Raw genomic sequence first — 22,378 nt, 5'->3', positions numbered from 1 at the left:
TTTTTTTAAAAAAAAAGTTATCAAGCTCTTAAAAAATCACCCGTTACTACTACTAATGTGGTTTATACATTTTTAATAAATGCGTTTGAACATTTGTGATGGTATTGTCCTTCCTTCAACCGATCCTATTTAATATAANGGTTTAATACTACTAACGGGTGATTTTTTTGAGGTTAGGATTTTTATGCATTAGTATTTGACAGATCACGTGGGATTTCAGACATGGTGTCAAAGAGAAAGATGCTTTGACATTTCATCATGAATAGACTTACTAACGAGCAACGCTTGCAAATCATTGAATTTTATTACCAAAATCAGTGTTCGGTTCGAAATGTGTTTCGCAAACCCAATTGCTGCGAACGGCGACGAATCGACATTTCACGGTCTTCAGCAACACTCTCAGAAACAGACGCAATATTCTCTTCTGTACGCACTGTACGCATTCGTGTGGTTGGTTTAATGTCCAATAAAGTAAACTGAGTGCGAAACTTGGTCACAATCGCATTAATTGTTTGCTCACTTGGTCGATTATGTAGACCATAAATCGGACGTAAAGCGAACCGAACACTGATTTTGGTAATANGTAATTCAAAAAAAAGATTTAAAACTTTCAATGAATATACTTAAAAAACCAGTATGGGTATCAAATGAAGGAGAAGATTTTGTAGAGTTAAAACACATTACATTTTTTGGTGCCCTTTTATAATTTTATCTTCGAATATCCTTGAAATTTTTCAATTCTTATTTTTGAAAAAATTATGTGTTAAGGACTAACTTTATTAGCTTAAAAAATAAAATAGATTAAAGGGGCATTTTCAATTCCTATTCGTCCTTGTGAACCCAAAAAAAATATTTCATTTGGTGCCCATACTTTTGTTTTACAGTGCACTGAATTTTTTAAAATAAATTTTGGATGCTCTTTAGATGCTCTAGGAATATTTCTGCATCAAAAAGAAAATTTTGAAGAAAAAATGTCGCTTACGTTATTTTGGCGGTTAGGGCTCGATAAAGTCTTAAAAAAAACCATGACGTTAGAGAAATGCCCGTTTATATGCAGTTAATTATGTTTAATAAGAGGTAGACTTTTATAAACAAATTAAAATTTTGGTTAAACAAAAGGAATATAGACAAAACTGGACGAGTTAAGGCGCTTCTTTTATTTCTGCCACCAGTATTATGAACATATTTCAACCAGAAAATAAATTTTTTTATTTAATTTTTTTTTCATCTAACTTTTTTTGACATGCCTTAAATTACTTTATCAGATATGTACACACCAAAGTATTGTTAAATTCATATAAATTTAATTACTGTCTTTCGTTTTGTTACTTAGGAAATAAATTTCATTTTAAATGAAAAATACGTTTTGAACCCATTTATTATTTTTTATTTTTCACTTTAAATAAAAATTTGGTTTCAAACCAAGGCATAACAAGGTAGAAGTGATTTCGAAATTTCTCTCTTTTGAACTGCGACTGAAATGTCAACCCTTAACCCTATACAATTCAAAATTAAAATTTTTTAATTTAGATATTCAATTGTGATCTGTACTACTGATTTTAAATACATAATAAAATGAAAAGGAATTACGAGCGGTGCGCTGTGTGTGGCAAGAGCCAGGACAACAAACTTGTGCGTTTTTTAAACCTCCTAATTGTCAAGTGAAGCGACAACTTTGGGAAAATTGCTGCGATGTTTGATTAGGCGACTCTTTACGTGTTCGCGAAAACCACTTTAGTACCAGTGACTTTATTTGTTGTCTATCGCAGCCGAGTATTTCTAAGCGGACGCGTTTGTTCCCACATGCAGGATTTATCATATCAAATATGAAGAGAAAATCCCCCTTTCATATACATGGTGATAAAACCTAAACCAGAATTCCTTGCTGACAAAAGAAACTGGAAGTAATTTTTAATAAATTTAATGGAAAGGAAATTTTGTATTGCAATAATTTAATAGCTAAATTATTGTAATTAAGTTCTGATGTGAATTTAGAAGAATTGAATTTTGTTTTATGTTGAATATACATTGGAATTAAGTATTTGGATAAAAAAATAAATGCTCAAAAACATTGGGCTACTAAAAGCGAGAAAATTGCCAAACCGGTTTTATTAATGAGTGTTTCATTTAGTGTGTAATTTTGTGTAAGTATGCATTTCCACATTTACATTAAAGCGAAAGTGCAATAACTAAAATGAAGCTGATTTTATTGTGATTTTAAATATTTTCATATTTACAAAAACTTTCAAAGATAGAGAGTTTTATCAAATTATGGTACATGCATAACAAAGGTTTAATTTCTTCGTTTACATTTTTTGACTTTACAGTCAGCTATGAGAGAGCTCGACTGAGTTGTCACTTCTACCTTGTTGAATATGCCTTGGTTTCAAACCCAATTATTTATTATTTATTATATGGTAGGAGCGCATCTCAAACCATATTGATGTAATTTTTTCATGTTAAGTCGTTGAAAAATAATAAATATCTAAATCCCTGGACTGATCCCGGGATCCCGGGATTGAACCAACGACATACCAAAAATCCCGAGATCGTAAAGATCGAAAAAATTAACACTCCTAATATGTACATTTCAGTAAATATAATATAATGTGAATATAGCATTGAATTTGAACCGATAGCAATTTTAATGAGTTTGCACAAAAACAAGCAATTTGTATTAATTTCTTAATTTGAATCCTTTTTAAATAAATTAATTTTATAAATATAAGACTGGTCTGAGTTTTGTCCTAGAAAGCTGCGTTTATTTTTGCTGCACACAGAATGATTTCCATTTTTATTGCGGAAATTGTTATTTCGCCCGATGATAGCGATCATTATAATTAGTGTGACCACCGTCCAAAAACTCACTTAAGATGATAAGCAATGATGAGAAATTTTTTTTTAAAAATTGTTTAAAAGTTTTTATTAAAAAGCGAAATTAAATTTTATTTGTTTTAAAATAGAAAACATTAAATGATATTTCAAAAACTTTATTTTTTATTGACAAGTAAAAGCAAATGATGCCTTAGAAAATAAGGGAAAAATTAAGAGGATTGTCAAAACTTTCATTTACAAACGAGTATAACTAACGAGGGATAACTAGAGAAAATTTAATGAACGTTTCTTAGTGCGGCTGTTAGTAAGGGAGTTCCAAACCAGCTTGTCACAACGTACAGCACCTTGTATAATTTCATCATGTTGAAAAGCTATTCAGAACAATTTTTTATTTGCCTTTTTGCCACGTGTCATATGCTGCGTTAATCTGGCATACACAATTTTTTTGTGTCAAAATATCCAGTACTTTTTTGTCTTTTCAAGAACTCTAGAACTATTGAGAAGCTAATCAGATAATTTTTTAATCATGCCGTATGCCAACTTCACAGACAGAATAAGCTTAATCGCTGCTTGTGTTTTAGCTTTCACTGAGGGTGTTAGGCTTTTGGAGACTATAATTGGATAAATATTTCAAAAACACCTTAAACATGCTACTCGTGCAATTTGAGTTTTTCTCACTTTGGCGTCAAGATCACTGCAGAGTGACTGGGAAAATGTTATTTCATACATATATCTCGTCGGCAACTGATTCCATTCACGCCTCTACTTCCCACAATTCGCCGTAAGGATCCATATAATTACGGTTCAACTATCCACCGGCGGAGCGCCCTTCCGTACTTGCCATCCGTGTCAACATATCAAATTACTGTTGAACAGTGAAATTCTTGAGACTACCGACCTACTGGCAATTGGTATCCACATACGATAACGTAGTTTAATGGCCCGCCGTTTGGAGCCATATCTGTACCAAATCTCCCCATTAGGTTTGGTGTATAGATTCCCTGCATTCCAAAGAGCTTGATCTGCTATGCGCATTTCAAATTTCCTGGAAATTATTAATTTTGGGACTAGCGAATTTCATTAGGACCTTCATGTGACCCGTCATATTTCCGAATTTCAGATCGGAGTTGTTAAGGATTCTCAGGGCCGCGTTGTCGCCTCCTTTTCTATTAAAATAGGAAAGGGAGGTATTCCAACCAAGTTTTGTACTTGTAGCTCTTTGCGTAGCGTAAGTCTACCATTCTAAAGATGCATGGGTTACTATCGGATTTACAACAGTATTAAATTACCAATTGGTAGTTTTGGGAGTTAGACGCCATGTTTTACCAAAGAGTCGTGAACAGGCAAAGAAAGCCTTCATCTCCTTGCTGACAGCAGCAAAGTAAGTTTAGTCATAGATAACTTTCTCCTTCGGATAAATGGTACAACATTAGTATTTGTAGGATTAATATGTAGTTGGTCCTTTATCTTCACACATTTTTTTTTGTGATTTGTAGGGCTTGTTGCCATGTTATACAGATTAGCAGATCATCCCCATAGCCTTGCGTTTCAAACCCTTGGCTGTTCAGTGTGAAAATAATAATAATAATAGATTGGCGCTTACAAATACCGTAATGTTTGGCCGAGCTTCTCCTCCGATTTGTGGCGCGTGCCTTGATGTTGTCACACAAAGCCTTACAGTTTTACACCAACTCGGAACGGCGATTGTATTTTTATGAGAAACTGCTTTTCATGGCAGAAACAGTTACACTCGGAGGTTTGCCATTGCCTGCCAAGGGGCGATCGCTATTAGAAAAAAAAGCTTTTATGTTTTTATTGTTTGATTTTGGGTTGAATGGGGCTTGAACTCAGGCCTTGCGGAATGGTAGCACACACTGCTAACCACTACACCATAGCGGCCACAGTGTAAAAAGTAGTTCGTCAATAACCATAGTCCACAAATGGCGAGAGAGTACACCCTCTTGTGGCTCAAATAGATTCTGTCGTGCCTCCTAATTCCATGCGGATTTTACTTGTTCTTAGCATTGTTAAACAAGGCATCATCTATTGCCTTATATGATGTGCTGTTAAAAGCCCCCGAAATTTCAATAGAGGCACAAAGGGCTATATTATTAGACCCAGACCTTTCTCAATTTTCAAAGTGAGGCTGTGAATGGCAGTCTCAGTGGATTTACCTGGTTGATAGGCAAATTGGTTCTTGTTCAGAGGCCGTTCCCTTAGGTTGACTTCTCTGATATACTCATCCAGTATTTTCTCTATGCCTTTTAGGAGAAAGCAACCGAGGCTAATTGGTCGGTAGGGCGTGGGTATCAGTTTCGGTTTACATATTTTTAAAAATAAAAATGCGACCCAGCAAGAGTGATGGTGCATTTACATGGTATGAATCTGTTCATAAGCCGTATGAATTTTCCTATAAAAGAAGCACCAACTCTATGAAGAAATGAATGAAAGCGATATATATTTAACAATTTTGACTTGTATACTAGACAATATTTTTTTTGTAAACAACAAATAAAAAAATTTTATTTTGTGCTAGCTTCGAAACTAGAAGCTTATTTTTTTGTTAAATGTGCTTTAAAAAGGACCTACTGCCNGCTCTGTAAATTTATGTATGGGGCTATGTAACTAAATCCATGTAGAAGTAGACTCGGGTGGGCTCCATCCGGTCCTGGCGACCAATCGAAACAAACTATGAGAATAGGGAAAATTATTTTCTACTCTTTAGTCCATTTATAGAAACATGGTATACATATTAAAATATCTTTTAATTTGAATTTTTAAGTCAATTTAGCTTCAGTGACTCAAACAAACGTTCACATGTTGATTTGTTTTAATTCACAATGTTTTTCAAGTTATTTTTTTTTTGTTTTTTATAAAAATATTTTTTACGCTTTACCCCGAACCATATATAAAACCATTACAGGCAGATGAGCCTATCCACAAATTTTTTATAGCAACATGAGAAAGAAAATTCTCTAACTAATAAATGCGGTTTTTTACTGAAAAGTTCATTGCACCTAGGGTGGCCAGATATTATAGGGACATAATCAGTACAGTTGGGATCAAAAATCAGTACAGAGCCATAAAAATCAGCTCATTTTTAAGCGTATTTTTTATTATTAACAATATAACAACCAAATAACAGCGCATTAATTAAAAAAAATAACTAATAGACTTTTAAATACGTATAGTATTATCAGTACAAAAATTCATTACTTTAAAACAAATCAATGGTATTACGTATGTATGTACAGCTGTGCTCAGGAAAATAGTAATAAAATGTATTGACAGGTTTTGAAAATTTCTTCTTTCCTTTAAAATTTATAAGAATTGAGAAAAAAAAATGTAGCCCATTCAGTTTCTGTAGAAGACGAGCTCGAGTCAGAATCTGTTTGCATATTTTAAGCTACAAATTTAAAAAAATATTTAGTTGGTGTGCTTATTAAATACAACATTCACATTAAAATGTTGACTAAAAGGTATATTACCGAATTATCGCTAAATGAATTTTCGAGTACGAATGAAATTTAACAGTGTTAAATGTGTATGTGGAAGTAAAAATACAGGTGGTCGAACATCAAAAATCAAAGTAAAGCTACATATATCATATCCAAGAGTCGGTAGTTTGCACCTTTTCCAAATTTTTAGAACTTACATTGCACCGTAGCAGTAGTCGTTTTAAGTTTGAAATACTGACAGCCGATTTCACAGTGGATGTTTAATTATAATCGAAAGATTATCTCCTATTGTCATCTTCTCAGTGTACTTAATATGTATGAGTTGTCTAAAACCATTGCTTTGAACATGTAAACCTCAAGTAAATGTCAATTACACCAATTTACAGAAGTATTAAATGTAAAAATTAGTACAAAATCACTACAAACCCAAAAATCGTAGGTTTTGTGTACTGATTTCTGGCTCTTAAAATCAGTACAATAGAAAAAAATCAGCACACGTACTGATTAAATCAGCGCATCTGGCCACCCTGATTGCACCTACGTAACGTTACCTATTCTAGTAAAACCAAACTAAAACGTTGTGCATCCTGCTATTACCATTTCGATTTTAGTAATGCATTTTAAGAGCTGCTCACTCCATAAGCACTTGTAGCACATTTGTTTTTGTTTTGCCCTGAAGTATAGGCACATAAACCAATTTACACTGAGTCAAGTTTTCTTGAGTGGGCCACTCGATTTTTTACATTTCATCGACCGATTTTGAAAGTTAACATGGTGTGCAATATTGACACCAATGATTTTGCGCTAATTTTATTTTTTTACGAGTTATTTGCAAACAAATTTTTAAGCAGTTGTAAAATTTCGATTTTTGTTTCATAATAAAATTTATTTTTGTAATCAATTGCATTTTTTTAACAACTTCTCATATACTTCCTAGGTGCCAAATGAACTTTTCTCTGAAAGTTTAAACTGCTGGCAAATGTTAATAAGGATTAAAATTTGAAAAATAATTAATACAACTAAAGTAAAATCTGTGGAAAATTAGCAATAAAATCCTTTTTCGCAAAATCTATAAAGGACCCTTTTATTTCTCAAAAAACCGGGGTAACAGTTATTCGTCGCCACGCTGTAAATAGGCTTTGTGGCACGAGTATTGTTACATGTATAACTCGGTGGGGAACTTGGCTTAATGTAGCAATTTACTACAGCGTGAAATTTAATCAAATAAAAACCGTAATAGACGGTTTCCTAGGTGACGATGCCGAGGCGATTCGTTTGTCAAAGAAAAATTTCAGTAATCCAAAAATCAAGACTGATCTCACATAAATACATACACACCTCTACGAAATTGGTGCTGTTATTACAAAGCTAGAAACAAAAGGATTGGTTTTAGGCGAAAGGTTCAAAATAATGGAGTCCATTTATAGCGACGTCAAATCATTGGAATCTCAAAAATACGTTCAAAAATTAAATAGAATTTTGAACAAAAATCCTGGATATAAATAGTCGTATGCAGGAAATACGGAATGTTTTATACAAAAACGCTGAGGCAGCAGATGAATTTATTGCAATGTTTTCACTTGGAGAATTGTCATCTTTTAAATATTGTCCAACAACGTCTAGTGACATAGAGCGTTTAGTCTCAATATACAAAAACTTTTTATCCGATAATCGACAACAATTTTCGTTGGAAAATATCATAAAACATATGATAGTTCAATGTAACCGCTCTTAATAAAATAAATTTTTTGGGGCATATATCAAGCATATTTTTAATATTTTGGGGTCATTTTAATGATCATATAATTAAATTTTTGGTGCATATTTTTGTCTTCCCTACTAATGAGGATTTAGTGACATCGTCGCACTTGCTGTGAATCCTAAACGACATATATGTGACAATGTCACTGGTGACAATGTCATGCAGGTGTACTCTTATCAAAGACTTAAAACAGACAATGTCTTGCAGCGGTCACTTATAAAAAGTCCATTGCAAGATACTGTCGCTTGAATGTTATTAATGATCACTGCATGACCAAGTCATACAGATGACATCAACGACGAAATTACCATTTATATGAAAAAGTCATGAACGACTTCCATATAAACGGAGCACAAAGTCATTTTAGACGTAACTTTTCCGTACAAGACTCTTAAGGGACTAATGCATGACATTCGCTACGGGGTAAAAGTGAAAACTTTTACCTTCACATTCTTTCAGGCTTTAAACATATACTCCTATAATAGTTAGCTGCCCTTTCGCTGGTTTTTTTGAATGTATGCATAAAATGAGTTTGGTATCATGTTATCATGTTGTGCATGTTGATCTGGTCAAGCAAATGAAGGGACCTAAGGTCGCCTCCATACAATTTTTAAGCACACGCCTAATATTAGGGCCGATTTCATAATGAAACATTTAAAAATCCTTTTGCAAAAGTTTCCTTTTAGTTAAAGTGTCACTTAAGCGTACTTTAAACAAGAGGTGTTTTCATATTACAATGGCAATTGAATAATAACAAAAGGTTCGTTTAAATGGAAATAAAGTTGGCAATGCTAATCAATGCAAAATCGCATCATCTCATTGTCATAAATATGTAATTATAACTACGAATATGACAGACCAATTTTTTTTTCTTACAAAAGGGACCTTTGTCATTTAAATTTCATTCAGGGTATTTAACTAAAGGGTACCGTTTTCTTTAAAGTGGCTTTATGAAATCGATCAGCAAAATAAAGCACCCTTTAAATTTTAAAATATTCCTTAATTTTATTATAAAATCGGCCCTTAGTATAATAAAGAAATACAAAAAATGTTTTTTTTTTTAAACACATCGATTGGATTTTGCATGTTTTTTTTCAAAGAACACTATTTGTGACCAAGGTTAAAAAGTGATTGTGGCTCAGTGGCAATAGTTTTCCTTGAAAGCCAATTACGTTAGCTTTCAAAGCCATTTTGTTTCATATCAAAATATTGCTTCTGTCGAAAGAGCTACGAATAAGTGGCATGAAGTGTTAAAAAAGTACACTGTGTGCCGTCGAATTAGCTCGAATATCTTATTTTTCGGTAGAAATGTAATTTTGAAATTTTAAAATTACTACGGTACATATGACTCAAAACTTATGATTTATAAAAATATAAACTCATTTATAAACAATATATTATATAATGAAATAAAATGTCTATCATAGTTCTGCGTACAAAATTTTTCATTCTTATTTCTCATAATTTTGATTACTTGGAAAAGTTGAAATTTAAATGGTTGTACATCAAAAAAGGCAAAAATATGCAAAAACCATACGCATTTATTGTAAAATATACTAAAATATGCGCAATATGCAAAAACAGGTATTTTTTTGCAAAATATGCAAAACAAGTATTTTTTTGCACGTAATGAAAAACCATGCATTTACTGCAAAATATTCCATTTGAAAGGAAATTTCATGATTTGTAAAGCTAACTTAACCATTTCCATTTGAAGATGACCAGTAAAAATATGCATTTGCGTGAGATTCCGAGCCCTAATAATAACCCTTACGAAGTAGAATTCTGCTCAAAGCGCTCAAAGTTTTCCATGTATTTTATATGGAAAAAAGTCCTTTCGTAGAAATGGTATAGAAACTCAATATTTTTCGATCGGAAAACTCTGTTTCTCTTCAGGAGAATAATTATCTAATTAACTATTCTTTCCTAGTACTATAGTTTATAGGTCCGCAAAAACCCCCAGAAAATGCAATGCGGGGATAAATAAAAATCTGTAGTATTAAAAAATGGTTAAATAAACAATTGGGTATTGTTATTGGAGGTCTCCTGAAGAGAACCAGAGTTTTTAAGAATTCCATATCATTTCTACGAAAAGTAGTTTTCCCCAATATAAAATACATGGAATGGACCGCTTTGAGCGACCTCTAAATATTTTTTTGATTTCAAAATATAAATATTTTGATCATCTTAATACACATACATAATAAACGAATTTTATATTTAATATTTCAGTTTCAGTTAAAGTTTTTCTTTAATTTTCAAACAATATGGAGCTTATGTCCGTTTTCAGACTGCCTGTTATAGTTAATGGGTGCTTTGATTGCCCTTCGAATTTGTCGCTCACATGCATATAAGAGGCAGTCGATAAAGTAGTCGATTTGTAGACAAGTGGTAAATGCGGAAATAGAACCGTATACTAAATAGTCACTGAAACAATATTTCATAAACTACATGTAATGCAATTATAGATTAATGATTTCAGTTTGTTTTACTTATATAACCAGCTTATCGTTGAAATCAATAGTCACGTGGCTTTATTTCATGATATGTTAACGGAAATTGGTATGTCGAAGGATTGTCCTGAGTGGCGTGAAAATATACGAAAATTGCGTCGCACCTGCGTCGAATCATGTAAGCATACAGCGCAAATAATATTGCCGCAAGTCAGAAGGTAAACTCGTTATTTGGAATATTTTTATGTAACTACATTTCATTATACATACACGATTAATGTTGTTTTCGTTTCTACCAAAATACTTCGCCCCTTTCTCTTTTCGTGTTCAATTCTAAAATAAAGGCAAACGGTGAGAAAATTTATGTTCGTTTCTTAAAATTTCGCCTTCTTTCAAGGCATAAAGGGCACATTATCTGCCCTTTGAAGTTTTGTCAGGAGAGATGCTTAACCCTGAAAATCAGATGGTTACTTAAAACGTCAATATTATGAAATGCGTGAGCTGGACAAGGACAAGGAGCAAAAACATGCCCTTTTACAGGGTTGAGTGCAACATCAAACACATTTTTCACCGTGGAAGGGGACAATTTTTTGGAAGAAACGAAATCAGTTATACTTATATTAAAGAATCATAAAAGCATAGAAGTGTTTCTGAATTTTGATATTTTTGTTCTTAGTTCGACGGCTGACGGTATGCTGGCTGATAATCCACACTTAGTCCTATTGTTCTACTTAGCGGAGCTGCTTTTACGTGAACTGCTAAAAAGTTACCGACTGGTTCAAGTAGTGCCAGTGGATATGTCCGATTATTACGGTATCTATCAAACTTCCCCTAAAATAGTAAAAAAATAAATCTCAACAATAATTATTATTTTTGAGTTAAAAAAATAAAAATCACAAAAGAATGATTAAATGCTGATTTAAATTAATTTACTTATAATGATAACCGTCCCTGAAAATATTATAAAATTCAAATAGGTCGTTAAACGCATGACTCGTTATTATTAACTAGGTAAATTTGTCCAGTATCCTTTCTTGTGCTATTTGCAAATCGTTCAATCAGCTAGCAAAGTATTAGTATTAAATACCACTTTGGCAGCTTGGTAAATTGAGAAAGCGAGCGGCACCACGTCACTACGTTACCCTGTCACATTGAGGTTAAATAGCTTCAGAGCCTATCTATCAATAGGAGAGGTATAATCAGGGGTTCATTATGATTTTCCACTATGGAGCAAGATGCGTCTAAGGGTTTGCTTGTGTAACTAAATTTTTGCATTACGATAAACATTTTGAGTTCAAAAATTATTTGCAATGATTTTACAAAAATATTGCAGTAAGTACACTCTTAAAAATTTTGTTTAAATTTACGCATATTAAGAGAGATAACCGGTTTCCTCTAATAGCTACCCTGAAAACCATACTTTCAGAATAATCTAAATACTATTTAGTAAATAGTAAAGAATCTATATCTTATATATTAAAGAGCTGCAAAATTCAACATTTCCTGTAAAAATGTCTTTTTCAAAAATTTCATGCATTGCTATGTCAAACAAGGTGTTATGCCATGTCATTCCATCTCAAACATACTGTTTTAGCATATCGTTGCTACTTAGCGAAGCAGTTGTTCGCTGTTGTGCTTCTGTAGCATATTTTTAACACTGTTTGATCCTGCCTTGGATGAAAATATATACAGGTTTTTAATTAGACAATTCTTTAATGCATTTTACTATAATAGGTGCTTAAAAAATTTACAAAATCTCTTCACGTATATAAAATGTAATTAATAATGCTCACTATGTCGCATGTGTCGCATGTGTTCCTTGTGTTGACATGCATAGATTTGATGCATGATTTGATTTCAATTATTCGACAGTGTCTTCATATGTTATTATGTGACATGTATGAACGACATTATATGAACTGGCACTGGCATGATGTGACACATGTCGCTATGTTTTATAGTTCAACATTTATAATAATACTAGAGTGCCAGTCACTGTCGAAATTCGACAGTTTTTCTAGTGTTTAGAAGCCCTGGGGAGGTTTTCTTACTTAACACGTAGCAAAACTTGTACAGTACAAATTAGCTTACTGGAAAATCTTCTGTTTTGGAACTAAAACGTAACTAAAACTTTTTTTTTATCTTAGAAGGTCTTTGGAATTCGACAGGACTTGGAATTGACTCGATACATTCCAGTTCATCGATAAATTTCAATGATTTGATACATATCGATAGTTCGATGAATTTGAAAACACTAAAATCCGATAACTCAACAAAATTCGTTAGCTCGACCAATTTCAATAACACTGAAATTCTAGGGCTCGATAAATTTCTATATATCAAAAATGTTAATTCTTTGGATACCTTTATAAATTTTTGCTTTTGACAGCTCCACATTTTTCGAAAGCTATCGAAAAATTTTGATAACTCGTTACACTCTATTAACACGATAAAATTCGATAAGCAGTGATAAATCCATAAGCTTATATAACCTTGAAATTTCGATACATCGCTATATTTTGAAAATTCCATAAATTTCGATTCGATGAATCAACCAATTTCAGTAGATCAATAATTATCGATAACTCTGTAAGTTGAAAGAACTCCATGCATTACAAAAACTCGATAAATTTCGTTAAGTCTATAAATACTGATAATGCAATAAATATCGATAACTTGATACATTTCTTTAACTGGACAATTTTCGTTAATCCCACACGTTTTTATAGCTCGATAACTATCCGTAATTTCGCACAACTAAGTTTCTGTGTCTATAAATTTCGACAACTCAATAAACATTGATCAGTTTGAATAATTCGATACGCTGCGACAACTTAATAAGCATAAAGCAAGGATAAATTTCGATAATTATAAACTTCGATCATTCGATAAATTTCAGTAACCTTTATGGCTGATTTTATTTCGATTCCTATCGGAAAATTTCAACTCTGTTACCCTAATTCTTATGTATTTCTCATTGTCTCCATTTTCGCCTTTATCTTCACTTTTGCCTTTTTTTGTCTTCATCGTCTTGTTTCTTCATCTTCATATTTATCTTATTTCACAGTTTAATTTCAAATACGAAGTAAAACAAAATGCGAAACAGCTTAAATTGAACAGGTTGCAAAAAGAACCATACACAAATATGGAAATTTTTAAACGATGATTTTCAACCAATTTCGAAACTATAAAAACTCTCCTCATCTACCGAAAATTACCTTTCCAACGGTGTTTTTGGTTTTGAAATCGGTAACTTTACCTTGGTCTTCATCTTTGTTTTTATTTTTCACATCTTTGCTTATATCCTTTTCTTTTTCTATTCACGTAGATGAGATAAGGTGCGATTACGTGATAAGATGTGACGTGATTTTATGTGATGTGATAGGATGTCATGTCATATGTTGTCATATCCTCTGATGTCATGTCATATGATGTCATACCATATGATGTCATATCATGTGATGCCACGTCATGTAATGCCATGTCATGTCATATGATACCATAGCATGTGTGTCAAGTCAAGTGATGTCATGCCATATAATGGGATGTCATATCATATGATGTCATGTCACGTGATATCGTGTGAGGTGATATCATATAATGTGATGTAATATCATGTGATGTCTCACCATATCATGTGATGTGATGTCATGTAATGTGATCACATTCCATGTTCCGATTATTATATCGATAACCCTGTTGATAACTGTGTCGATAAAAATACCGATAACAATATCCATAAACATATAGAAACATAAAACGATTGCAAAATCGATTAATTCATCGGTAAATATAACAATCATCAGTATCGATTATTGTACATGTCGATAACAACATAAATTACTAAATCAATAAAAAAAATCAAATATTTAATCGATTATTATACCGATAACAATATCATTATTGTATCGATAACCATATCGATTATTATATTGATTATTATATCGATTACAATAGCGGTTATTAATCAATAACAGTATCGATAACAATATCAATTATTTTGTCGATAGCAATATCGATTATTATATCGAGACAAATATCGAGTTTTATATCTATAACAATATCGATCTTTATCCTCATCCTTTTCTTCATATTTATCTTTATTTTTGCATATTCGTCTTCACCTTTAACTTAAAGTGTTTAAATTTACTTTGATCTTCGTTTTTGCCTGTACCTCTATTTAGGTATCTTTGTTTTTGTTTTTATTCTCAAACCGCTAAACCGTGCATTATTCCCCTTGAATTTGACAATTTACTCCCAAACAACCAACTGCCGCTAAAGAAGTTTCACTTCATAAATTCAAGAAATGTTCTTACCCTTTCAGTTACTCTAATTCTTATGTATCTGTCATTGTCTCCATTTTCGTCTTTATCTTCACTTTTGCCTTCTTTTTTTTTGACTGGATCGTTATCATTTATTTCTTCATCTTCATATTTATCTTTATTTCAAAGCTTAATTTCAAATGTGTAGTGAAACAACAGGCGAAACATGTCAAATTGAACATGTTGCAGCAACATCTTTACACAATTCGAAAATGTTTAAACGACGCCTTTGACCGTAATTTTCAACCAATTGTGAAACCATATAAACTCTGCTGATCTACGGAAAAATGCCTTTCCAACGGTGTTCTTGGTTTTGAAATCGGTTCGGTAGAATCGCCAAACGAACGGAGACAAAATTTATGTTAGCGTATTAATATATAGATAATAGATTGGCGCTTACACATATGTTAGTGTTTGGCCGAGCTCTCCTACACTTGTGGCGTGCGCCTTGATGTTGTCACACAAAGCGGAGGGACCTACAGTTTTACGCCGACTCCGAACGGCGATTGTATTTTTATGAGAAGCTGTTTTTCATGGCAGAAATACACTCGGAGGTTTGCCATTGCCTGCCGAGGGGGTTTGCCATTGCATTCTCTGGGTAAAAATTTGATACCCGTATTTTTTTGTTTTCATTTGACACATACAGTTTTTGAGATATATTTTTTTGAACTTTAAGCATGCCAAAAAAGGACTTTTTAATATATGGGTGTTTCCATGAAAATGTCAACCAGGACTGAAAAAATAAAAACAAACTGAAAAGGGTTTTTAAGACGAATTAATAAGAGAAAAATACTCGAATTCTTATATTATGGAAGTATTTCAGCTTATTGGAATTTTAAAACTCAAAAATGGAAGAGTAAAACTGAATGTCTCTTCGACTCAGTTTTCTCTAATGAAATGAACTATTTTCTCTTTCCTATTAACTAAATTAAGAGATTTGAAACATTACAATTACATCTTAAAGTCAAATTTGCAATAACAACTAACTATAAAATTGAGAAAAAGGAGAAGTTAGAGCTCGAATAACGGTAATTTTTTGATTTGCTTCTGATAGTATTCTAATGTCGCGTACGTTATGCAAAAACATTGTTTGTCTATGTCATTTGTATATTGGCAGTCGCAGGTAATGCAGATTACAATTCTTAAGCGAGAATTCTTCTAGTTAAAGATATACAGTAAAATTTTCTTTCCAACCGAAGTAAAAAAAATTTAATTACCCTTTAAGGTTTGTCGCATACGTTATTGCAAGTAAGAAAATTTCAATCAAATACATCAAAACCAATGTTAATTGCAAATGTCCCATTTAAATTATTTAGAATAGTTGTAAAACAATGAATTTTTTTTTTAAATATAAAACTAGCCAGAGATAATTTCTCTTAAAATATGAAAGGATTGTAAAGGTACATTATTTAGCTTAGTTTAGGAATTTTTAAAGAAAAGAAAAACTCCCATGACTCGCAGACTTTCGCATATATGCGTGTTTCCATAAAATGTAAACCGAAAATGCATGCAAATGAATTCAAACGGCTTTATAATTTTAAATTTCGTATTCAGATGGCGGAAAAGGGTTTTGAAAACGCGAAACGGTGGAGAGAAGAACTGAAAAAATTTAATTTAGTATGTGTTACTAGTAAAAATATTGTATGGGGGAAAAATCTGTCGCTTACGTTATGTCGCGTACGTTATTATATTTTTTTTTAATAAAAACTAACCAGAGATAATTTCTATCAAAAAATGGAAGAATTGTAAAGGTACATTATTTAGCTTGGTTTAGGAATTTTTAAAGAAAAGAAAAACTCTCATGATTCGCAGACTTTCGCATATATGTAGTTATATATGCCTTAAAACCACTTCTTTTTTTTCGCGTACGTTATCACCTGGTTTCGAACGGATATTTTCCACACCAAAGTTTCGAGGCTGTTTATTTTTTTCTTAAACACAGTACCCTTTGGTTGCAACATAACCGTAATCTATTTTTTCTGTAACTTCTATTTTTGATAGATTTACGTTACTCTATAAGCGTACGAATGTCGCGTACGGCTGTATGGAAACACCCATATGCTTCCGCGCAAACAAGCATTTTAACAAAAAACAAACTTAATCATCGTACCAATTATGACTTTTTCTTGGCTTTCATATGAAGATTACGAGAAGTCGATACAATTATTTTTTAATAGAAAAAATTGGATATTAAAACAATAATAACAAATTAATTTTTTTTTTTCAAATTTAGTAATGATTTTTTTTAATTTTCGTGTTGAAAACTGTTCTTCATATACTTGAGTAAAACCTGTAAAACCTGTAGGCTTGTAATCAAATTTTAAGCAGCTGCGAAAGCGCTAAAAACGCGCGCTCTCCCTGGCATGCACCATCTATCTATGTATGTACTCGTATAACAGGTCCCGGTGTCCTTGAACCAGATTCAACTGAATCGGTCTGGAACGATGGAATTTCCGATTCGACTATTTTAGGGGGGTGTTCCAGTGTTAGAATACGTGAAGTTCAAAATCATGGCACGTGCCGATTTCAAAAACGGTAACTTTATCGATTTTCAGGTAGGTTTTTCGATAAGGTTCTCGATGAATAAGTATATATATTTACATATCGCTAGCTTAGAAAGAAAAGTTGCTAAGTCCCATTTTAAAAATTTTACAGGAGAGGAAAAAATCTTCCTATAGCCATTTTCTTTAACTATTTCGCAAGACTTTGAAACAAACATTTTGCGCGTTTAAAGCAAAGCAAAACTCCATAAGAATCAGAAGGATTCGATATTTATTAAAAGACGTCGTATTATTTTGGCCTTATCGGATTGGTGGTGCTTCCTTTGGACTTAGCAAATTTTCCTTTTATTGCTTATGAAGAGGAAAAAATAAAACAAGTACCTTTATAATTTTCGAAACGATGCGTATTCAATTTCTTTAGCCTCCTATGTCAAAATATGAGTTTTCATAAAAAGTGGACTTAGCAACTTTTCACTCTAAGCTAGCGATATATACAAGTCGGTTGTATACATATTTATACATATATGTGCAGGCTCGACTATAGGGTGGGGCTGTTTCCTAACGGGCCCGGATTTTTCCTTAAATTTAGCTGGAAGATAAAAATTATAAAATTTTGTTAAATTTAATTATTTAATAGTCACATAGCTTTTATAATATCCAATAAATGCGAAAGCGCATACCTAGATACACATGCAAGTGTGGTAAAGTCATTTCCGTGCAAGTCAAAACAACCGCCAATCTGGCCTAATATGAAACATAGAACGGTTCCGAAGTCAACACGTGTTTTCTAAATGTTGTCATCGTAATGATTTTCCCATGGTTCACCAAATATTCTGAGCACGAAATTGTAGAGCGACCTTCATAGAGATTCGAGGTTATTTACAACAGGGGAAATTCAGAAATCAATAGAAGACGAGCTTCTTGCATACAATCCATCTGAGCTTAAAGGAACGCATTTGACTAATACAATAAAAACTATTTTACGCATTCACTTGATCCGTACAACAGTATAGCAAAACAAATTATGCCTTTAGACGAAGTTTTTCTATAAAAAAAGACATTCTCCATGAAAATACTTGGTATATGGTTTATATTATGAAGTGAAAAAAACTAACTAATAAAAGAACACCTAAAAAATAATAAGTATTTATTTATATTTAATTTTTTTGAAGGCAGATAAAAGTAGGCCGTTATAAGTGGACCAAAAGTTAGCTATAGTATTGTTGACTACGAAATTCCCCACAGGCTATACATGCTTATACATATCGAGCCCTAACCGCCAAAATAACGTAGGCGACTTTTTTTTATACCCGAGCGCACTTGTAGGGCTGCCAGACGTCCCGGTTTTCCCGGACATATCCCGGTTTTAGACTATTTATCCCGGTGTCCCGGTCCAACCTTAAAATGTCCCGGGTTTCGTTTCAGTGCCTCGGTTTTTGATTTGATTGCACAAATTTGAATAGAAGTTCAAAAATCACTACACTAAGATAAAAAACGCGTTGTAATATTCACAAAGATGTTATGAATTCACCGAGGGAAATAACGCATAGTAAACATGAATATTTTCTATTTTATTATCGTTTAAAAATGTTCGTATTTAAAAATAATACTTTCATAACACACACGCGTGGTGTTGATTCAAACTCAACATTTACATGTCTGGCACTAGCTGAGTGCGCGACGATGGTTGCCACAATTTGCTAATTTCCAGAGCGTTAGGGTTCAATTACCATTACAACCAGCATGGAATTTAAATATTTTTTTAACTTAATTATGAAAAAGCAATCGGTAATTGCAAATCGCTTCATTTTAATATGGGCGTATTTGAATTGAATATTTCTATACTAAATACTTAAATGTATTACGAGTTGGGTTGGTATTCTTTCATATGCGTATTTTTTTAATTTAGCACGCTTTTTTAATTCTAAACTTCTTTCTCTCAGTGCACCGGTTTCATTTGTGAAATAGTCACATTTCGAGATAGTTGAACTTTGCACAAGCAATAGTTGATGATTAGTATATGTACCTAAATACGTTCAAAATGACGTGCACAGAGTTTTACAATTATATTAAGGAAAAGACAGAAGTTCACAGCAACGAAAAATATGACTGATATTTCAATGTTATCTTGTACTTAAATTTTTTTCTTTCATAAAACCTAGAGTACTTATAAGTACAGTGCCGTACAAAATTATTGGCTCGGAGGCTCTTTCATCAGATCACAATTTCTAATCAGATCTTTTAGAAAAATTTTGAAAATGTGGCTTTTGAGCCAATTAATAAAGTGCAAGTCTGAAGTTGCCAGCAAATTTCGTTGATTTTTAGCATATATTTTTTTTTTTGTTGACAGTGTCTTTCATATAAAAAGAATTATCGAACATAGTTTGTATGGAAGAAACTCTCAGTAAAAACAATACCAAAAATCAACTAAAATTTATTGGGCTGCAAAACATCATTTTAAAAATTTCTATAAAAAGTCTGATTAGATTGTTGCAAATTTGTATGCAAGTTTATTGAATTTTCCCGAGTTTAGCACAAAGTTTAACAATTTTATTCTTATGTTTTTTCATATACTTAGTATAAACTGCATTTTTATAAAGAATAAAAAAAGGTTCATGCATTTTGAAAAATTCTCTGTGCTTTAGTTGTGATAAGTTGCTTTGTTTTGTACGTTGTAATGATCTCATGATCTCATGATCTCATGTTGTTNGTATTACGAGTTGGGTTGGTATTCTTTCATATGCGTATTTTTTTAATTTAGCACGCTTTTTTAATTCTAAACTTCTTTCTCTCAGTGCACCGGTTTCATTTGTGAAATAGTCACATTTCGAGATAGTTGAACTTTGCACAAGCAATAGTTGATGATTAGTATATGTACCTAAATACGTTCAAAATGACGTGCACAGAGTTTTACAATTATATTAAGGAAAAGACAGAAGTTCACAGCAACGAAAAATATGACTGATATTTCAATGTTATCTTGTACTTAAATTTTTTTCTTTCATGAAACCTAGAGTACTTATAAGTACAGTGCCGTACAAAATTATTGGCTCGGAGGCTCTTTCATCAGATCACAATTTCTAATCAGATCTTTTAGAAAAATTTTGAAAATGTGGCTTTTGAGCCAATTAATAAAGTGCAAGTCTGAAGTTGCCAGCAAATTTCGTTGATTTTTAGCATATATTTTTTTTTTTGTTGACAGTGTCTTTCATATAAAAAGAATTATCGAACATAGTTTGTATGGAAGAAACTCTCAGTAAAAACAATACCAAAAATCAACTAAAATTTATTGGGCTGCAAAACATCATTTTAAAAATTTCTATAAAAAGTCTGATTAGATTGTTGCAAATTTGTATGCAAGTTTATTGAATTTTCCCGAGTTTAGCACAAAGTTTAACAATTTTATTCTTATGTTTTTTCATATACTTAGTATAAACTGCATTTTTATAAAGAATAAAAAAAGGTTCATGCATTTTGAAAAATTCTCTGTGCTTTAGTTGTGATAAGTTGCTTTGTTTTGTACGTTGTAATGATCTCATGATCTCATGATCTCATGTTGTTATGTTTTTGTTTTTGTCTGTCAAAATAAAATTTCACTACATCCTTTCGCACGTCGAAATGAAAGAAAGGGGAGCGAGAGGCCCTCCCTAAAGTGTCCCGGTTTGGCAACAGAGATATCTGGCAGCCCTAGCACAAGGGTATTATAACTTCATATAACGGTTGTTTGTAACAGGCAAAACGAATCGAGATAGTAGACAAATGTATACATAAATAATCAGGATGAAAAAGGGAAATCGATTAAGCGGTGACTGTCTGTCCGTCCGTCTGTGCACACGATAACTCGAGTAAAAATTGAGATATCTTAACGAAACTTGGTACGTGTAATTCTTTCCGGCGTAGGACGGATGGTATTGAAAATGGGCAAAATCGGACAATAACTATGCCTACCTCCTATATAACGGTAATTTTCATAAATACGAAAACTGCGATATTTTAGTAACTAATGCATATTATTCACTCAAAATTGATACTTTCAAGACGAAAAATAAGAATATTATAAATTTTTGAAAAATGGGCGTGGCCACGCCCACTTATGGTTATATGTGTATATCTTGGCAACCGCTGCACCGATTTCTTCCAAACTTGGCACTGTTGTTGGCCTTGGTACAGCATACCANATCATTTTAAAAATTTCTATAAAAAGTCTGATTAGATTGTTGCAAATTTGTATGCAAGTTTATTGAATTTTCCCGAGTTTAGCACAAAGTTTAACAATTTTATTCTTATGTTTTTTCATATACTTAGTATAAACTGCATTTTTATAAAGAATAAAAAAAGGTTCATGCATTTTGAAAAATTCTCTGTGCTTTAGTTGTGATAAGTTGCTTTGTTTTGTACGTTGTAATGATCTCATGATCTCATGATCTCATGTTGTTATGTTTTTGTTTTTGTCTGTCAAAATAAAATTTCACTACATCCTTTCGCACGTCGAAATGAAAGAAAGGGGAGCGAGAGGCCCTCCCTAAAGTGTCCCGGTTTGGCAACAGAGATATCTGGCAGCCCTAGCACAAGGGTATTATAACTTCATATAACGGTTGTTTGTAACAGGCAAAACGAATCGAGATAGTAGACAAATGTATACATAAATAATCAGGATGAAAAAGGGAAATCGATTAAGCGGTGACTGTCTGTCCGTCCGTCCGTCCGTCTGTGCACACGATAACTCGAGTAAAAATTGAGATATCTTAACGAAACTTGGTACGTGTAATTCTTTCCGGCGTAGGACGGATGGTATTGAAAATGGGCAAAATCGGACAATAACTATGCCTACCTCCTATATAACGGTAATTTTCATAAATACGAAAACTGCGATATTTTAGTAACTAATGCATATTATTCACTCAAAATTGATACTTTCAAGACGAAAAATAAGAATATTATAAATTTTTGAAAAATGGGCGTGGCCACGCCCACTTATGGTTATATGTGTATATCTTGGCAACCGCTGCACCGATTTCTTCCAAACTTGGCACTGTTGTTGGCCTTG

The 22,378-nt window shown here is 32.5% G+C and overlaps 1 protein-coding gene across 1 annotated transcript in view; it reads left to right on the top strand.

The window, feature by feature from the left end:
• LOC108370646 (putative nuclease HARBI1) overlaps positions 1-22,378 on the top strand; it is a 112,419-nt gene that overhangs the window by 52,249 nt on the left and 37,792 nt on the right. The window contains exons 2-3 of the mRNA XM_017626038.1: positions 10,560-10,726; positions 11,185-11,321. Coding sequence (XP_017481527.1) covers positions 10,560-10,726; positions 11,185-11,321 — 304 coding nt within the window. The remainder of the gene's footprint in view (positions 1-10,559; positions 10,727-11,184; positions 11,322-22,378) is intronic.

This window comes from Rhagoletis zephyria, unplaced genomic scaffold, assembly GCF_001687245.7.
Source record: "Rhagoletis zephyria isolate East Lansing unplaced genomic scaffold, Rhagoletis_zephyria_1.1 Rzeph_scaffold_00062, whole genome shotgun sequence".
In the NCBI taxonomy this organism is placed as follows: Eukaryota; Metazoa; Arthropoda; class Insecta; order Diptera; family Tephritidae; genus Rhagoletis; species Rhagoletis zephyria.
Note: the sequence above shows the minus strand (reverse complement) of the source record. Positions and strands in the feature narration are given on the sequence as shown.